This window comes from Myodes glareolus, chromosome 21 (genome assembly GCF_982192425.1).
Source record: "Myodes glareolus chromosome 21, mMyoGla1.1, whole genome shotgun sequence".
NCBI classification, from domain to species: domain Eukaryota; kingdom Metazoa; phylum Chordata; class Mammalia; order Rodentia; family Cricetidae; genus Myodes; species Myodes glareolus.
The window spans coordinates 7416180-7432616 of NC_142046.1; the positions used below are offsets into that span (position 1 = coordinate 7416180).

The 16437-nt window shown below is 53.7% G+C and overlaps 1 protein-coding gene across 1 annotated transcript in view; it reads right to left on the reverse strand.

Annotated features, from left to right (window-relative positions):
• The window catches only part of Nr5a1 (nuclear receptor subfamily 5 group A member 1), a 20722-nt gene extending 9713 nt beyond the window's left edge, over nt 1-11009 (reverse strand). Inside the window, exons 1-4 of the mRNA XM_048429161.3 lie at nt 10805-11009; nt 7158-7274; nt 6919-7060; nt 4265-4893 (exon numbers count right to left, since the gene is read on the reverse strand). Of these exons, the coding sequence (XP_048285118.1) occupies nt 4265-4893; nt 6919-7060; nt 7158-7259 (873 nt within the window). The 5' untranslated portion in view covers nt 7260-7274; nt 10805-11009. The remainder of the gene's footprint in view (nt 1-4264; nt 4894-6918; nt 7061-7157; nt 7275-10804) is intronic.
• Nucleotides 11010-16437: the final 5428 nt, after the last annotated feature.

Genomic DNA, 16437 nt, shown 5'->3' on the forward strand with positions numbered 1-16437 from the left:
TCTTCTTCTACCATGTGGGTTTCCCAGCCCTCCTGGACCACGCATTACAGTGACTTCTAACCTTGAGCACAAGCAGTCTTTGCTGGGTGACTTGTCAGCCCTGTTTGCAGTCATCACTCATTTTACAGAGAGTAGGAACTGAGCACTGAACTTAGCCAGGTTACCTAAGGTTGCACAGTTGAGTGTGGTTCCAGGTCCACTCTCTCTACAACTTTCCCTGGCCGCCCTGTCCACCCAGGGCTTCAGGGTCTCCTGTAGACTGGTTCCATGAAGCCCTTCTCAACCACTCTTTCTCACTACCTTCTGGAACTGGGACGGCAGCAATCCATGCCTGTCTTCCCTGGTACTTGGGAGTGTGCAAAGGCAGAACTGGTGTCCTCCATATCACTGCTGGCCCCTCAGGCATCAGTGAGAGGTTGAAGGTGCACATGATCCCTAAAACGTTCATCTCTACCTCAAACCAGAGAGATGACTAGACATAAGAACTAGCCCTGTCCTCGGGCAGACGGGGAGAAAGGAAAAGGCAGATGGGCTGGCTAGTTCACCTTGACACAGTCATCTGAGAGGAGGGAGCCTCAAGTAGGGAACCGCCTCCGTAAGACTGGACTCTAGGCAGGCTCGTAGGGAATTTTCTTAATTAGTAATTGATGTGGGGGGAACCCACCACCATTGTAAGCTGGTGGTCCTGGGTTCTTTAAGAAAATGGACTGAACAAGCCATGATGAGCAAGCCAGTAAGCAGCTCCCCTCCATGTCCTCCACATCAGCTCCTGCCTCCAGGTTCCTATCCAGTTTGAGTTCCTAATTTGGCTTCCCTCAGTGAACTGTGAATCAGAATATGTTAGCAAATAAACCCTTTCATCTCTAAATTGTTTTTGGTCATGGTGTTTTATCACAGCAATAGTAACCCTAAGAGAGGGTCAAAAAGAAAGAGCAGCCCGACAGTCATGCAGACTCCTTAGGCCCAGGTAGGGAGATCTTGGAAGATCCTGGGAGACCCTGAGAACTGCTGGGTGTCTGGATGGCAGCAAAGAAAACAGAGGCCCATGTGGGTGACCCAGAAGGAGTCCAGGCAGGGCTGGGATGCTCCACCCCCATCTCACCATAGGAGCAGATACCCTTGTGCCCAGATGGAAGGCAGAAGCGGGGCAGGAGAAGTGATAAGGAGGAGCGTCGAGAGATAAGCAGACTGAGCCTTGGCAGAAGGCAGAGGGGTCACAGTGACCTGGGTACCCAGCTCAGGCCTGGGGCTGGGTTGCCCAGCATGTGGAGGCTGGTCAGCCCTGGGCTGCGATGTGGGCACTATGCTGAGCACTCCAAATCTGAATTTTAGCCCTTCGCCTGGCTGTTCACTTCCCTCAACCCTCATTTCCTGATCTGTGACGGGAGAGGGCACCTCCCTCTTCTGCATAGTGAAGATGTGTATCAGCCCCAAAGGTTCTGAAGAACATGCTGGGCTCCATCTTCTCCTTGGCCAAACAAATTTTGCTGCCATGCCTATGCCCATCTCTTCCTGTGGGTGTGGAGATGAACACATGGACAGCCAACTTCAACACACACAGCAACTGTCAGCCTTCTCCACAAGAAATTAGTGTGTGAGAGTGTCTCTCAAGCCAAAGATCTAGTTTCCACTTCCTATTGCCACCTTGGGAACAAGGTCATCTGCAGTTCTGGTTTGGGGTCCCTGGCCAGCCCAGCCCGTCTGTTGGGCCCTCCTATGGCCCACCACAAATCTTGGAGCCTTGACACTGCAGTCTGCCTCCAGGAAGGGTATTGATGGCATTGCACTGACCTCTCCCTCAGCAGCCTCTCTGGAGCCCCTGGGGTCTGATCAGTCTGGCAGGCAAGGCCAACAAACTCAGTAATTCTTCAGGGTCTGACATGCCATGGCTGGCCATGGCACACTCCTGGCTGAGCAATTGTTTATCAGCCCAGTACTGACAGACTTACTGTGTCTCAATAAACCGTCTATCTGAGCAATTATCTGCTGCCAATGGGGCCCCCTGGGGGGAAGCAGCGTTAACACTGAGGGGAACAGATGTCAAGATGAGCTGCCTCCCTTCCTCCAGTCTGCCCTTCATGGTGACCATGCAGAGTACTGGTGAAGGCAAGTATACCATGCTTCAGGTAAGACGTTGATATACCACCAGGGCCAAAGTCTGTACCCTTCATGCTACAAAGGGGCAGACCAACTCCACTGGTGGGACTTCCTGTGTACCAAGTCACATGTCACATTCTTTATCTGTTCTAGATTACCCAGCCTTTACAAGCCTCTAGAGAATAAAGCCCTTCCTGCCTTACAAACAAGAAAACGGGCCAAAAGAGCAGACATACTTGTTAAGTCCCACAGGCTGGGTGCCCTGACCTGTCTCTGACCATCTTTGGAAATCTTTGACGCCCTCAGATGCAGCAGCACTTTCCCACGGAGTGCTCTGTTTCTCCAGAACCCAAGGATCTGTTCATTGACAGTCCACACATCTCCTCTAGCTCCCTGGGTCCAGTTCATTCTACTGTCTCTGGTGCCCATTCCAGGAGTCACCCAGGCTCAGAGCCACAGAGTTCCTCTCCCATTCCCTAAGGTGTATCCTGCCTGGAGATAGACAGTGACTGATGTGCCATGGCAAGGAGCAGCTCACTGGGCGTCCTTGGCTTTTCTGACCTGCATGCCTGGGTTCTGCAACACAGACCCGGCAGCCTGGGGAATCATGGTTCAAGAGGGGCTGCAAGGGCTGGGTTTGGGTTTTTTTCTCTGTAAGGCCCCTTACAAACAGTGCTGACGGTGGCTAGGATTCCTGGGCTCCTCCACAGGTTCTGGGAAGGGGAAGCAGGAAGATTTCGGCCACAGAGAAGCCAAAAGCAGGAAAAAACACTCAGCAATGCTGGGACAAAAGCCCTTCCCATCCTGCGTGACCTGGACCCCCTACACCAGGAAGGCAGCCAGAGGAAGTGCCCTGCCCCTGAATCCAGAGTCCTGGAAAGCTGGGAGTGCTCAGCTCCTCTTTCTCTGTGTGCAGGGGATGTCTGCAGTGTCTAGGGGCGGGGGTGTCATCTTCCAGAGCACTTCGCCATGAATAGAGGACAGGTGGGAGGACCCATTATCTGACCTGTGTTCATCTCCTACACCAGTTGGCCTAGAAGAACCAGTGAGAGAAGCCACCCAAGACAGGGACATGGCATGTCCTTGGCCATGGCAGGCCCTCTGCAGTAGAAATGAGAGCCATGGTCATCAGTTCCTAACTCCCAGGGTCCTCCGGGTTAAATAAACCTTGGGGTGCCCCTATAGGGCTCAGAATGCTCATGCTGCATCTTACTCCCCTCCATGCCAGCCAGCCAGGCAGTGCCCTGTCCATCTGGCCACGTGCCCAGAGGAAGCCCAGGCAGAGTGGCGTCAGCATTGACGGTCGCTCAAGGCTGCAGTGGCTCCAGCAGGGAGGGCAGTGGCCCTGCTGTTTATAGCTAGCCTCAGAACAACCAGGGGGGCTTGACCTAAGAGGGTCAGGCTTGAGTTGTACCCATGCCAGCAACAATGAGGCTTGGTCAAGATTCTGGAGTCTCAGAGGTGGTGAATGTAAGGAGCGTCAGCTCTCAGGCTTTAGGGTCTTCACGAGAACAGATGAAATGCCTGTGAAGTTCCTCCTATGTCTAGCCTCTGTTCCTCCTGCTATGTTTCCACTTTCCTTAGTGTCATGTGCACTAACTATAGTTTTTAAAAAAAGGCAGTTCAAAGAATGTATTTTCCATCTAGTTGTTCTGCATTTGCACATTTGTGCATCACACACATGCGTGTGCACACGCCTACTTTATCACAGGGACAGTGAGTTCCTTCACTTCAGCTAGGTAGGAATCAGGCCCACAAACACCCAAAGTCATAGACTTAGAGCCTCATTTATGACAGTTGAGGATGGTGGGGATCGGTGTGCTTTCTGAATGAACGAGAGGATAGGATGGCTGGACCTACTTCTGACATAGGTTGGCGATTTGAGGGAGCTCAGGGTCTCCTGTAGGAACCTGAACTGGGAGAGAAGCAAAGGCTGGAGGAACATGGAGGTACGGAAAGACCTCAAGTCACAGAGGGGACATAGGAGAGACAGGGAGAGCGATGGGCAGGGGGGCGGTGAGCACCAGGAAGCTGCAATGGCTCCTGTGGTAATACCTCTCCAGAATGGCCTGAAGCCATTGGGTAGGACTGCCCATCCAGAGGGTAATGCTGGGCAGCCGAGGGGAGTGGCTGGAGCCAAGGCCAGGGGTCTGTGGGGAGCACCTACCTCCAGCTCCTTGAACACCATGCACCTTCGTGCCCAGTCGACAATGGAGATGAAGGTCTGGTCAGCCATCCTGCAGAGGAGGCTGAAGTGCGCTGGCTGGTCAGAGCGACTTTTGGCTGGCTCCTGCAGGCAGCCCACTATGCGGGCACGCACCTGGTCCTCCTCTGGCTCCAGCTGCAGCAGCTGCAGTATGAGCTCTGGTACATTGGGCCCTCCTGAGAAGGGCTCTGGATAGCTGTAGGGTGGCCCTGGCTGCTGAGTGGGGCTGGCATAGGGCTCTGGATACTCAGACTTGATGGTGCGGTTAGAGAAGGCAGGATAGAGGTAGCCAGCCAGAGGCCCATGGGTACCAGGCACACCCATGGGCAGAGCTGGGGCTCCAAAATCACTCAGTGGCCCAGTGGGTGGGCCAGAGACCAAGGCCTTGGGCTCAGGGGCATGCAGGCCAGGGGGTAGCATGTAGTCCGGAGGGGGAGGGGGCGGCGGGGGCACCCCCATCGGGGGTCCAGTCTCCAGCTTGAAGCCATTGGCCCGAATCTGTGCTTTCTTCTGCTGCTTCAAGGCCCGGTCCCTCTTGTACATGGGCCCAAACTTGTTCCGACCGCCCCTCATTCGATCAGCACGCACAGCTGTGAGCAAGAGCAGTCAGTCAACTTCCACCTTCCCAACTACTTCTCACAGATCTTTCCCGAAAGGATATATCTGTGTCTCTGTCTCACACACACACACACACACACACACACACACACACACACACACAGACAGACACGTCATTCTTCACCTCCACTCAATGGCCTCCTGTGCCCACAGGTATAACCTTAGCTTGGCATTCCAGGCCTTTCTCCACCTTCTAGTGACCTTATCTTTCTTCCCTCCTCCCTACTCCTTTGTTTCTCCACTTAACACACTTTCTCGCCCACCTTGCCCTCAATTATTGGTTCCCTTTGCCTGGAACCCCTTTCTGACTCCCACATCTTCTTTCTTATAGCATAACCCAGTGGCCAGGTTGTCACCTCCACGAAGTCCAAGAATTCCTCCAGACAGAACCTCCTGTCCTGTTCCATAGTATACTTGAGGCTGAGAGCACCTGGGGCTCAGCTCTGGGTTCATGGGCCCAGCCTAGGGCCTGGCAGGGAAATGTGAGGAAAGGGGGCCCTAGTCTGCTTTGCTCTCAGCGGGTGCTCAACTGCTTGCTGGAGCCTCCTTAGTTCTATCTAGCTCCTGGTACAAGATGATGGGGCTTCCCCCGCTGCCTTCTACTGTGGAGCCTAGTTTAGTGTTGGAGAAAGGGACCTATTTTGCTGACCAGATGTTTTTATTCTGGCCAAGAATGTGTCACCAGCCAGACTTAACAGGTGCATCTCTGCAGCTTGAGTGTGGCTCCAACCCCTGCTCAGACAGGACCCCACCCAAGCTCTGAGGGAAGGGAGAGAGGGGTGGTATTTCACAGAACTCAGGGCTTGGGAGCCTGCCCGACACAGACCTTCCTGCAGGGAGGTGGCCATTCTGCTTTGCTCCCTCAGGCTGCCCCAGAGGCTTCTGCCACCCATGATGGCTAGCTCTCTGCCCACTCAGGACCTGGAGGTAGGCGTGATGGCTCCAGGAACAGGACAGGGTCCCTCCTTCAATCTGAGTCCTTCCCTAGGTCCCACAGCTCTCCCAGCCTTTGGAGCCTGCAAAAACTTTAGCCAACAGCTGCTCTCTGGGCGCTCAGCCCGACTGGGGCCAGCGGGGTAGAAGCTATGACTGTCCACTCTCTGAGCCTGAGTCTCTCCTGATGGACCATTGCTGTCCTCTCTGGAACAGAGATAGCGAACAGGGGTAGGAAAGAGACCAGGATAGGCCACTGTCCCTCTCCCCTCCCCAACCTTCTCAGAACTGCACGAAGAATGCATGGGAAGGAATCTCAATTCCTGCGAAACTTAGATGCCTGGACAGATAGACAGACAGATGCACAGGGTGGCGAGTGATGAACAAATAGCAGCAGAGAGTGTGATAATAACGACAATTACAGCTATCCTGCTGAGTATTTGCCCTCACAGCAGGCAATTCCAGCTTTTTGTAAACCCCCAGTCTTCCCGCCGGCACAGGACAGGCATTACATTACTTTTTAGCTCATTATTCAGATAAGGGCATCTGCAGCTCAGAGAGGTTAAGGTATTTGCTCAGTGTCTTCAGCCTACAATTGAATAAGCTGGAATTTGAACATTCAAGTTATTGAGACCTTCGACTCTGGCTAGTGTGGGGATATATAGGGTGGCCCCTCACAAAGTGGGTCTGTTGGGGCTCTGCTCTGTCCTGGAGAAAGGCTCACTCCCTAGTGAGGAAGGAGGAGGGAGTGCTGGGTCTCAGTATGCAGTCCTTTACTGGTAATCACCGGGCCTCAGACTCCTCATTCCTGGGATGGCAGGCATGGCCCACCATGCGGGAAGTCTCGCTTTTGATATTCGGAACTGAGCCCAGGCAGGTTCTGCCTGCCAGGCCTCTTCTGGCGCTTGCCTTCCCCGCAGAGCTGGGGCCCTAACGTCTCACCAAGGGACCAGTCACCTGGATTCAGAAACTACGCCGCTTTCCCTTCAGCCCCTCTCCCAGGCCCGCCCGCGACTCCTTGGGGCGGTCAGCAGTCAAGGGTACCGGGTGTGCAGAACGCGCACCTTCCAGGCGCATGCCCACCGTCAGACACTTCTGGAAGCGGCAGAAGGGACAGCGCTTACGCTGCGTCTTGTCGATTTTGCAGCTCTGACTCTCGGTGCACGTGTAATGCTTGTTGTTCTGGACTGTGCGCTTGAAGAAGCCCTGTGCAAGAGGAAGGGAGTGAACGCCAGGTCCCGACCCTCAGTCACCGTCCGCACCCCTGCTACCTGCAGCCTAACCCTTCCCTGCTAGCGCTCACCTTGCAGCTCTCACACGTGAGCAGCCCGTAGTGGTAGCCCGACACCTTGTCACCACACACCGGACACAGCTCGTCCAGGTCCTCGTCATACGAATAGTCCATGCCCGCGGCGTCCGCCTGTGGAAGGAGGAGTGGATCAGTACCGGTCGACGGCAACTGGCCTGGGGCTGCCCTGGTCTGTGCGCCCGGTACGGCCCACAGCACCGGTCTGGTGCGGGGGTTTTCGAGCCGCGTCCCCGCGTCGCAACTCAGCCACCCGCCGCACTCAATGCTGCTTCCACACCGCCCCTGCCGCACCCGATCCGGGACTCTCGGATTCGATGCGTTTCCATTCTGATTCGTTTGTCTGAAAACAAAACCCCGATTCTGAGAAAATCAGATAGGTTCGGGGGCAGGGAAGACGAATGCTAGGCAATCAGGGTGAAGTGGGGCGCGCAACTGGAGTGGTCTGGGGGCCTGACAGAGACATGAGGCAGAAACAAGTCTAGAGAGACCCCAGCCGATGCTGCTCAACGGAGAAAGGATTCTGGGCGAAGGAGATAGGAATGCCGAGCTAGAGACATTGGGAGAGATTCCTAGATGGTTGGTTGGTAGAGAGATACTGATAGATGATAAAGTATATAGATAGATGATAGATAAATGATAGGTCAGATAGATGATGGACAGATGATGATCGGTGACCGACAGATGTTATAAAGATGGTAGATAGTAAATAGATGAAAGACCAATGCTGGGTAACGAAAGAGACGGGATCAGAGGTTCATAGTAACAGACTCAACGAGAAAACCCGTGAGACAGAGAGACAGAGACACAGGGTGAGACACCGAGCAACGAGAGACATCCCTAAGGAGACGGAGACAGCAAGAGTGACAGAGACAAGGACGGAAAACCTGGAGAGACGGAGGTGCCCAGCGAGAGGGTCGGGGACCTGTAGACAGACTCTCGGCGGGCGGCGGTGCGGGCAGCGAGCTCTGAGGTGTGGCCCGGTGGAGGAACAGGGGCCGACCCTGAGAGGCAGAAAACCCAGTCGCCGGGCCACTGGGTCCGCAGACAAAGCCGCGCAGCGACGGCACCCACCGGCGAGCCCGGGACGTCGGGCCGGTAGCAGGAGTGGTGGGCGCAATGGGGTCGCGGGCGCTGGGCGGAGACCTCGGGCGGAGACGGCGAGGGCGTCCAACAGAGGTTGGGGTGCAGGCTGAGGGAGACCTCAGGCGGAGAGTCCAGATTCCGAGAGCAGTAGCCTAGGACGGCGAGAGCCGTACGACGGCGTCGCCCACCCAGGCCGCTCCCGCAAGCAGCGCCCCGCACCTTTCGGCCGCGCTGCCGCCTGCAAAGAAGCCGCACCCGGGCGCAACGCCACCCGCCCGCGATGACGGCCACTTGGGCCGGGGGCGGGGAGACCGGCCCGCTCTGCCCCCGCCTCCCCGCGCCCGCCGCCCGCGGGGCCGCTCGAGGCGCACCTGGGACCCGGGCCCCTCCACCGCACTGCGCGCTGCGCGAACCCGCCGCTCGGGGCCGGGGTGGCCGCTCTATAAGCGCGCGTGCGGGATCCGGGGGCGGAGGCGCGGTCCGCGTCCTCCCCACAGATCGGCTTGGCCTTCACTCTCACCTCCCGGCCCTCCAACCCCAGCTTGGTCCTCCGAAGCCCGCGACTCTAAGGGAATTAGGGACCCCGAACACCCCGGAGTCCAGTCAGGCGTCGTGCGCCGGGAAGCTTCAGGCCATAGCCTACGCAGAGAGAAGGCGAACTCCCATTTGCTAGTCCAGTTTAGGGGTGATCGGGGCCAAGATGGGAACGCTGGTCGTTTTGTGGTGGAAGTGTGTTTTGTGTGGAAGTGGCTAAGGGGACGTGGGTAAGTCACGAGGCCAAGGTAGAAAGTAAGCTTTCTAGTTGACACTGCCACATTTGCTTACTCAGGCTGCAAGCACCCACTCAGACTCTGTTTCTTAATCCGAAATCAGGTGCTCCCAGAGGGTGGCTGAGGATGGACGAGTGTTGCGGTGGAGTGGGTAATGAGAGTTGGGGTGAACCCCATATCTGCGAGTCTCCCTCAGGATGCTCTTCTGGAAATGGGAAACATAGTCATCCCACTCTGCAACATCCCCAGGTCTGGTAAGCAGCCTGAGCTCCAAGGGCGCAGAGACCTAAAAGCAGAGGCAGGGAGCTGCACCCCTGTGCCCCTGTGAGCTCTCTTCTAACTAGGGGGAGGAGGAGCTCCCGGCAGTCCGTAGGTGAGATGGTAGAGCGGTAGATCCACCAGACCACACGGCTTTTCAAGTTAGTTAACTGAGGCCGAGAGAGCTTGAAGAGGCCTGATCAATCCCACCCAGCCGGCTTGACTACCAAGGGTGGAAGACAGTGCTGGGGGCTGGACATGAACACCAGAAAGCCGCAGTGGGGAGGCACAGAAGTTATGCCTTGGCATAGCCCCACCGGTCCAAAACTCTGTGTGGATCTCACCCGGTGGCTCAGGCTTCTGTGGCTGCTGAACTAGGGTGCTCGAACAAAACTGAAGACCCGCTGTAGCAACCAGAGTCGTTCAGCCGGTGGAGGGAGGCACGGAATCTGACCGACTTGGCTGTCCTGTCCTAGCTCAGGCAAGTCACTTCCCTGCTTGGGAAAAAATCCGGTCCTACAGACCAGGGTTCCTGGGTAAAACTGTGTGAATGAATCTTGGAAGAAGAGAGAGCCAGAGGCTGTCAGGCCCTGTCCTCACACCCGAGAACCTACAGCCTGTGTTGTAGAACCAGGGATGGGGGCTATACGGGTTTATGAACAAATCCCCTTCAGACAGGAACCCTCAGAAAGTGAAACTGGGGAGGAAATGGGGTTCGGTGGCAGGACCACACCCAATGTAAGGCTCTGCGTTCATTTCTAGCAAAGCAAACACACAAACACAAACACAAACAAAAGCCCCAAGATACACCAAGCCACAGAGGCCAGTAGGCAGCGGCGAGTGAAGGAATGGGGGGTTGGGCTCCTGAATAGGCACCTCCAGGGTAGAGCCCACTAGAGGCCTCTTGTACTGTGTGGGCACTCCTCTGGGCTAAAACCCTGGTGGGATGGGGGATGGGCAAGAAGCCTCCCTATCTTTCTGCCTCTACCTTAGCCCTTTCCTCCAGGGCTCCACAGGTTGAAAGCCATGGTTCCACTGAACCCCAAATTCACCCCATATACCCCTACAATGACTTACAAACCTTCATCCATCTACCCAAGGAAGCAAAGTAGACACTGGCCCAGACTGACAGCAGAAACACAGACATACATATATAGAGTCTCAGATACCTTCATAGAGGCAACCCAGACACTCAGGCAGCAAGATGCCAAGACTGGAAGATAAACCCGAGACCCTCAGGACAGTCACAGAACACCACACCCACAGGAACACACCTCTAAGACACCGCGGGCCACCCTCAGAGTCCACTAGCTCTGTCGCCGTAGGCCTAGCTCCTCCTAATAAAGCCTAGGGAAGATGAGGAGTATTGTAATGAGGAAATGGATCTGGGGAGACCCCTGGCTTTTCCCTGTCCAGAGTGGTGGGCACTGGTCCTTTCATAGAACAGGCAGTGGCTAGTCCAGGCCCGAGTGAGAAGGTGCTGAGAAGGGAGGCTGGCCATTAGAGGCCTGGGCCCTGGCCCTCACTTACTGAGCGGAAGGAGAACTCTCAGCCGGATGAGGATGGACACTGGGCACCAGGGTCCTGGTGGAGAAGCTCCCAGGGCCCAGGTAGGGCAGTGGTGAGCAGACTGTCAGGAACTTCTTCACCCAGCAGCAGGCGGGTAGCGGGCGGACAGCAAACTGGCCCTGTCCGATAGTCCTCTTCTCCTCCCCGTGTGTGTGGGGGGGGCCACCGGAGGCCCAATTGGTCTCTGCCCCCACGTGACTCTGCAGGCCTCTCTCCTCCTTTGTTGGTGTTTCTCTTCATTTAGGTCTATATCTTTTTCACTCTCCTAAAAGAAAAAAAAATACCCCTATCTTTCTGGGGGCCCTGGGCGGGGGCAGAGGCCAAGGCACTAGGGAGGCCTTGGCCAGCTGGTTGTCCAGGCCACTGTGGGAGCCTGAGGCAGGGACCCCATGTAGGCGGGTAGGCAGCCGCTTGTTAGCGACTGGGTGGGAGTGGGACCTGATTTACGGGCTGCTCCCTCACAAGGCTGCAAGTCTCTCCTCTTGAATGACTTCCTCCCTGGGTGTTGACCTGGACACTACTTGGTCCAGCTTGTCTCAGATCTGAGTGTGGAGTCAGAATGGCTGATGGGGAGGAATGGCATAGTGGAATCCGGTCAGGTGGGGCTCATGTGGCTTTTGATTATGGCTTCTCTGAATATCACTATGTATTGGGAGCTGCAGATGTGTTCTGAGGCCATACCAAGACTGCTGGGCTAGGGGTGTGGTTACAGGGACTCCAGACTGGGCTATGTGGGTACTCGGGCCGGTAGGAAAGGAGGTATTTTTTAATCTAGAAGGCTTTTTTTTTTTATGTCTTCCCTGTTTTGCTTTGGATATCCCTGTACACTTTCTTCAATTCCAAACAAGTCCTGGACTGGCCTGATCCTTTTGGGTCCAGATTGCTGAGTCCTGCATGGTCCTCTATCCCATACCTCTCTGTTCATTCCTTTTTCATCTCCAATAAACTGTGTGCTTTGTGAGCCAAGCACTGTTCTGGGCACTAGGGGATGCTGTGGTGAAGAACAGGGAGTCTGTCCCAAGAGGATTTGCAACCATTTGTTCTGGGGAGTTGCTTAGGGCACAGGGCCACCAAGTAGGGAGAGAGAACTCCCACTCCACTTGAAGAAACAGGCAAGTCACCCGAAACTTCTCATTTATGTAGCTCTGGATGACAGGGACGTTTCTAGATAACCGAGCCAATTGGATTTAAAATCTAGAGTGTCTTTTCCTTATGTTACCATTTAGTTCTTTGCTTTTTTTTTTTTTTTTTTTTTTCTTTGAGACAGTGTCTCATTATGTAGCTGTGGCTGGTCTCAAACTTTCCAGCCACTCCCTTGGGAGTGCTGGGAGGATAAGCCTGTGCTACTGCACCCTGCTTCAGGTTTAAAACAGTGAGTTCAGCCGTGAATCTTACTGTTCATCAGAACATTTGAATAAGTTTTAATTATGTCAGTACCATTACATACAACTCCCCCCCTCCATCATGCCTTTTAACCTAGAAAGTTACATTTTTCCTGTCTAGAGCTAGTACTTATCCAGACTCCTTCGCTTTGTTTTTGTTATCTCTCAGTTCCTTGTTTCACTTTACTACTTTTGTTTCATTTAAACATTTTGTTTTTCTGATTTACTTATTTTTGGTGCTTCATAAATCATCTTTATGTCTAAACAAACAGAAAAGAGAAAATTTGATTGTTCACTAGATACTGTGTGCTTTTAATAGCTCATCACTGGTAACACTTCATAACCAAGAGTAAGTTAACAGGCTAATATGTAAAAATGTGACTTTAATAGGTATGCAGTCCAGCTTGTTAGAGAAGCTGACCAAGACACATTGAGGAGATACAAGTGGCCATCTGGAGTTTTTATATTTCATTATTTTTGTAGAATATTTATTAAGGTTGTTTAATATACAATTTTCATTTGACATTTTGGAAATCCTTTATTGTAGAGATAATCTTTTTGTCTGGTGACAAACAGCAGCTACAGCGATCATTCTGGACCTCCACGCTGGATAAAGTCCATTTCTTCTTGAGATATAGGTTTCCTTCTGTATTTCTGAGGTAATGTTTTTAGTATTTCTGCAGCGTCTGGTGGCCCCAGATGCATCAGCAAATCTGGGGATATGCTTCCTTTAGAATGCTGTGTGAGAGGAGAGGGTAGCCCAGCAGACCAACTGAGGCAGTGAGTTTAGGATGGCCTCTTCTGTCAGGGAACCTTATTAATGGAGCATGAGGCTTCACTGCCTGCACAACCCTTGTTTTCTGTTTGCTCTGGGCCACCGCTCTGTCGTCCAGGCTATTCTCCTGGCAGCAATTCTGCACCAGCCCGGAGTGCTGGAATTACAGGTGAAGCTACCATGCCTGACTCTTTTTTCCTGACCTTCCTGCCAATATTCTCATTTTGAATCCATGCTGCTTGTCCTCTGAGTTTAGTAAAGACATAGGCTAGAAAATATCATTTCACCAACTTGTCACATACATGCCACAACAAAATCTTGGCTTTTTGCCCCTTTAGATGAAAGACTTCAAAAAGTAGGTTCTACATCTCCTGGTATGTGTGTGTGTGGGGGGCAGGGGTTCAAACTTTAGAAGTGCCTAGCTTGCCTTCTTTTTAAAAAAAATTTGTATTTTTGCATATTTATTATTTTTGAGACAAGATCTTACTATGTAACCCTGGCTGGCTGGAACTCTCCAAGTAGACCAGATTGGCCTGGAAGACACAAAGATCCACCTGCCTCTTGAGTGCTGGGATTAAAGGCATGCGCCACCATGCTCAGCAGAACTTGCCTTCTTAAACAGGGTAAGTGGTGTCTTTCAGCACCATAGTGCTTTGGAAATTACCGGCCAGCTTAGCTGTGGTGTCCTGACAAGTCCTTGAGATCTGAGCACTGCCGGCAAAGACTCTGGGTTCCATGTCAATATGGCCCCTCTCTGGGCCTCATGTTTTCCCTTTATAACGGGTATGAAACTTGTAATTTGCCTAGTGTCCTCTTAGTATGCTGTGTGTGCTCAATAAGTGTCAGCAACACACACACACACACACACACACACACACACACACACACACACACGACCCAGGGAAGACCTGGCTGCTCTGTCTGTCCTTAGAGACCTTTTCCTTGTTGAGTCTGACATTGCAACATCACTGACAACGTTGCTTGTCTTTCTGGTGACTCACCTCTGCCAGGGGGAACCCTCAGTGAAGGCTTGATTTATCTTTAGGTTCTCAGCACTATTGAATGCTTGTTTTTGCAGAAGGCCCCCATGTGCTTGTGTAAGGGGCTAGGGCTCTGGCTTATCTTGGCTCCTCTCTAGGTGCTAGCTGTCACTAACACTTAAGCTGGGTGGTCCCTAGTCAACCTTGGATATGATATACCCACTTTCTCAGGGCTGCCTCCTATTCTGGCCCATCAACCCTCACTCAAAGAGGTGCTCCACCACTGGACAGAGCAGGAAGGAGCCGGGGTTGTGAGCATGGGAATGGCACTATGTCCTTGTGAACTATTACATACCCAGGCTTAGTCTCCAACCCTTGCTACCATCCTAGGAGTGGGGTAGAGTATCTTTATTTCGCCCCAGTGAGCAGCGTTCACGACTCAGTCAGGAGGCATCCCTCTAAAGTTACTGAAGCACGGACAGCTTAGCAGTGGGAAAGCAGAGAACTGAGGCATAGCCTACATGTCATGTGTGTTCCTGTGTGAGCTCAGCTACAATGCTGGGGGTCCAGGCCAGACCTCTTGCAAGGAAGCAGAGCCACAGCCCGGATTCAGAGCTACCACCCCAACGCAGACAAAGCTTAGAGGCTCACTCCTGAGTAGGGACTTTCCCGAAATGCCAGGCTTATTTCCTGGAGGTAAAAGAAAAGAAAAAAAAAAAGCAGTTATTCAGACACTGGAAGGGAGGGGAGCGGGACAGTTGTGACTGAGGGACAGTGGGGAGAAACAGCTAGGAAGAGGCTGGGAGGGGTGGTCAGAAACCTACTGATGGTAAGGAATACCCACAGATAGTGGAGGAGAGGAATGAGAGACCCTCAGGAGGGATGAGAAAGAAATGTGCAAGAATGGAGAGGGAGGGAGGAAGAGAAAGGGAGGGGAGAGAGAGATAGAGAGATTGAAGCAGAGAATGGACTAAAGGCCAAGGGGCCCAGGGAGTTGGGGGCAGAAGGAACTGGCTGTGAAGACCCCATTCCAGGCAGCGCAGGGGGCGGGTCTGCTGGCAGCAGCGGAGGCTGTTTCCGCTGCACCCCTTATCAGCCTGCTGCCAGATGTTCAGATCCGATGCCAATGTCAGAGAAGTCCATAGTGCTGGGTCAAGGCCGTGGCCAGCGGGAGCCTCAGCTGCATCATGAGGAGGGGGAGCTGGGGGCCTTCTCTAGACCTGCTGCCTTTTCCTCCTCCTGTGGCTCATCAGGCTGGACCACCTGGTGAGGGTGGGAAAGACCAGTACCCAGGGGCTATTCTCTAGACAGAGAGCCAGGGCCTGTAGAGGTAGTGTCTGGAGACTGGCAACATATGTGTAGACTATTGCATTGCCCCCCAAACATTGGAGGTAGCATGTGGACACACACACACACCAGTACAGAATCACATGGGGACAACTTGGGGTTCATTTCAGAACTGTCTACCTCAGTACTTGTCTGTGTCCCAACCTGCTGGGGCTCCTGCTCTGCATAAGGCTTCGTACCCATCCCTTTCCCATCCCCCAAAAGAGCCAAGGCTGCAGGCAGGTAAGTGCCTCTTGGTGCTGTTCCCAACACAATGTACTTAGAAGCTGCATGTCCTTCAAGGAGGGCAGGGCCAGAGGAACCTGGGACTTTCTAGAATGAAGCCTGATGGAACCCCTCCAGGTAGGGCAGGTGCTTGGGGTCCGGTGGTGCTGAACCTCCAGCCTTGGGCCTGGGCCTCTCATGCTTCTGGAGCGTGCAGTACAGCTGTGGGGCAGCTTATCTCAGAGCGCACACGCTTGGCCCTCAAGAGGTGACCCAGCCTTGCTCCCCACATTCCTCTCCAGTTTTGCAGCCGGTGGGCCCCCCACAGCTCTGAGACTAGGCTTGTGCTTGGTGGGGGTAATCAGAGCTGCCACTGGGCTATGGCCCTGCTCTCCTGGACCTAGGTCACTGCAGTTACTGGTGGTGTCTCCTGGCTTTCTCTGTCTCTATGCTGATCAATCTGTTTACTTTCTCTTGGACTGTCTCAATTTGTTTGCTACTTTCAGTGTTCTAGTATGTTTTTCTTTGCCTTTTCTCTAGTGTCCTTGAATGAGACCAGATCTGCGGACACCTCCGCTCTTCTGACTCAGTGACCATCCTCATGGGAAAGTACATATAAAGTCAGTCCGTGGTGAGGGGACGAAAGGGCCCTAGAAAGGGGAAACCTGGCCTGGAGTAGTGGGGTGAATGGAGCAGCATACTTTTAGGCCCTGTTTTGCCCACCTAGGAAGCCGTCCCCAGTAGGTACAAGAATCCTGCTCTGGTGTGCTCCCCCATGTAGTAAAGAAGGTTGGGGTGGGGGGAAGGGGAGGAAACTGGGGCTGGAGGTCTTGGCCTGAGGACCTCCTTCCTGTTTGTAGGGAAGTGACTGCCTCTGAAAGCTGCTGGGGGAGAGGAGGGAGGCCG